We start from the raw sequence: 2,763 nt of genomic DNA on the forward strand, positions 1-2,763 counted from the left end.
TCTTTCCAACAGAATTCATTGTCAGCAACTTTGGCTAACCTATAGAATTCATGTACTCTACGTCTTTGTGCTCCTAATTCCCTGTTCCACAAGGCAGGATCTTTTAAAGGCTTTGACAAGAGTAGTTGCAAACAATTCAACCCCTTTCTCAAGTGCGACGTGTGACTTGTATTTCCGGGGTATCATTGGTGTTTTTGATAGTATATCCCTATACAAGTCCCAGTTCGTATTCTTAGGATTTCTAAAGGATGTAAGCTGGTTTTTTGAGCGGAATATAACCTGAATGCTTATGTATCTGTGATCAGAGAATGAGGGCCTACTCAACACTTCCCATTCCAGAACCATAACATGCCTGCTTGTGTAGAGTGTTCAATCGAGTACATTCTTCGAGGTTGGTCCTACTCTGAAGAATAAAGGTAAATAGTGACTCACCTCGGTCGTTTATGTCTGCACTTCCCCAGACCGTGTGATGTGCGTTTGCGTCCGTTCCTACCACCAGAGCATACTTCTTTCTGCCAGCTTTTTCTACCAGCGTCTGAAGTTCTATCTGTGGTGCTTCTTCCTCATGTGGCATATAGCAGGACCCAAAGAGTAGCGTCTCATCCTTGCAGCCCTCCAGCGCCACCACTGTCAGATCGTCTGAAGAGAGATTATGATCAATATAAGAACATATATTTTTTTTGACCATTATCGCTGTTCTTACCTTATTTTTTATAATCAGGATGTATGTGTTGTAGTTGTGTGACTTTAGACCGGAGACTATGTTGCCCGATGCTATTCATGGTTCCTGGACTAGAGCCACATCGTAGCCGACTCCCTCTATGTTGAGCAGGAGCTCGGCTGAGGCGTTCTTACTTTTGTGGAGGTTTATCTGAAGGACTTTCAGCATCTGGCCTCAGTACCTTCTCGGGGTTGGATACTACCTCCAAGTCACCCTTCTCCACTTCCTGTATATTGAGGGAGGCTTCCAGGTCCTCTGCCGGCTTGTTGATTTGGATAATGTAGTCCTGGCCACCATTAGCAGTTGCTGGTTTTGTCACGCTCAACACTTTCCAATCGTCTGTCGGCACGTCCGTGTTTTGTCGTTGTAGTAGTCGCAGCGCATATTCCGGTTTTACCATTCGCGGAATGAAAACCTTTGCCTTCGGTATTGAGGGAATGCAGCTGCGATCAACAATTTCCAGTGATGCCCCCTCCCACAGGCCGTGAAGCGTTTTTACCGCTTCCTTTAGCCATGTGAGCGTGGGGTCATCCTTGCATTTTATGATTTTGACACCGCTGAACCACCCTGCTCCGTCGAATGCTGGCATGGGTCCGTTCGACTCTGCGTCCATTTTAGTAAACAAGGTTTCTAGTAGCTTCATTTCCACTACCTTCCATCGTTCCTGCGACATTCGCCCCAGCTGGTCGCTAGGGTCAGAGAGTGCCACTATGAGGTGTCTCTTGGCAATTTCACTGGCCGCTGCTGCTGCTTTCGACGTCGTAGGTCTTTCGTCTCCGTTTTTCGGTTTAGCCGTCTCGTGCCTGTGCTTCTGCTTTTTTAATGGCCCTGAGGCCTCACTATCCGCAGAACGCTGCCTTTTGATGGCTAGCTCTTCTTCGATTTTGTTCGCATATTTCGGATTGGAAGCTGCGAACATTGGCTTTGCTGCGTAGAAGGCCCGGCCATTTTTGATCTCCTCTCTGGCCCAAGCCAACAGTTCCTCCTCTTGCTTCGTCAGTTTGGACTTGCTGCCAAATTAGTCACAAACTTTGACCGGGGCCTTATATCGGGCCTTCAGCTTCTCTTTATCAGGCTTGATCCTTGGTCTGTTCTTGCTTTCCGAAGCAGCACCATTGGATCCAGCCGGAGAACGGCGAAGAGCCCCTTCCTCAGCTGTGTTAGTGCTCCCGACGCTTTCGTGGTCCGAGTCTTCGTCGACAACGGCACCTCCGTGCTGAAGAGCGTTATGCGTGTGTTTGGCAGTAGAATTACGACCACTGTAGCCTGCTCCCGCTGCAGTGGAAGTTTTGTTACTTAAATTTTTGTGGTATTCATCTTTTTCTTATGACCACCTGCTCGACGAGGCGAGCGCAGTGGTCTATTTATATAATGGGGAATTCAAAACGGTCCACGAATAACGGAATGAAGGGGGTTTGGGGATGAAAAAGGGATCTTCGTCGGTACGGTGATCTTCGCATGGTGATTGGGTGGCCACCAAGTACGTCGTAAAGCGAGTGGATGGCTAGCCAATCCTCGTGTGGAGCTTCCCTCTTAAGCCGCATCCCCGCGTCAAGGAGACCAACATGATGAGAAATAAAAAAAGTAGGTAAAAATAAATAATATAATATAATATAAATCTTATATAGCTGATAACTGACTTCATACAACAGAGCTCAATTATGCGATTCTGAGCTCCGGACTCTCCAGAGTAAAAGAATATTTCTTCAGAGAAGAAATAAAACAGAAATAAGAAATTACTACTGGCAATTTAAGTGTAGATTTGATATTTTGTTGAGAGACGGCTTGCCTTCAACAAGAACTAAATTAATTAAAGGATTTAGCTGGAATAGTTCTCAAACATTTGAAATAGATTATCAAAGGGAAGTGAAAGCATCTTATGGGATGAGTCACTGGAAATGGTTAAGAGCCTTCTAGAATTTAGGAGGTACTTAGCTAAGTTAAGGGTAGTATGGGTAGGGTTCGATACTCCTCAATAGTACAGCACTACTCAAAGTACTTTTAACGTGGTCGCAGGTGAAGGGCTGTATTAAGGTGTGATG

The 2,763-nt window shown here is 45.8% G+C and overlaps 1 protein-coding gene across 1 annotated transcript; it reads right to left on the reverse strand.

The window, feature by feature from the left end:
* Nucleotides 1-851: 851 nt before the first annotated feature.
* On the reverse strand, nucleotides 852-1,640 carry LOC128870166 (uncharacterized). The gene has a single exon (XM_054112760.1). It carries the CDS (start codon nucleotides 1,638-1,640, stop codon nucleotides 852-854), a length of 789 nt encoding a protein of 262 aa, XP_053968735.1.
* Between the last annotated feature and the right edge of the window lie 1,123 nt (nucleotides 1,641-2,763).

Source organism: Anastrepha ludens, chromosome X, assembly GCF_028408465.1.
Source record: "Anastrepha ludens isolate Willacy chromosome X, idAnaLude1.1, whole genome shotgun sequence".
In the NCBI taxonomy this organism is placed as follows: Eukaryota; Metazoa; Arthropoda; class Insecta; order Diptera; family Tephritidae; genus Anastrepha; species Anastrepha ludens.

Excerpts from the sequence above, each read along its gene's own strand:
- LOC128870166 (XM_054112760.1), bottom strand. The coding sequence starts at position 1,640 with ATGTTCGCAGCTTCCAATCCGAAATATGCGAACAAAATCGAAGAAGAG.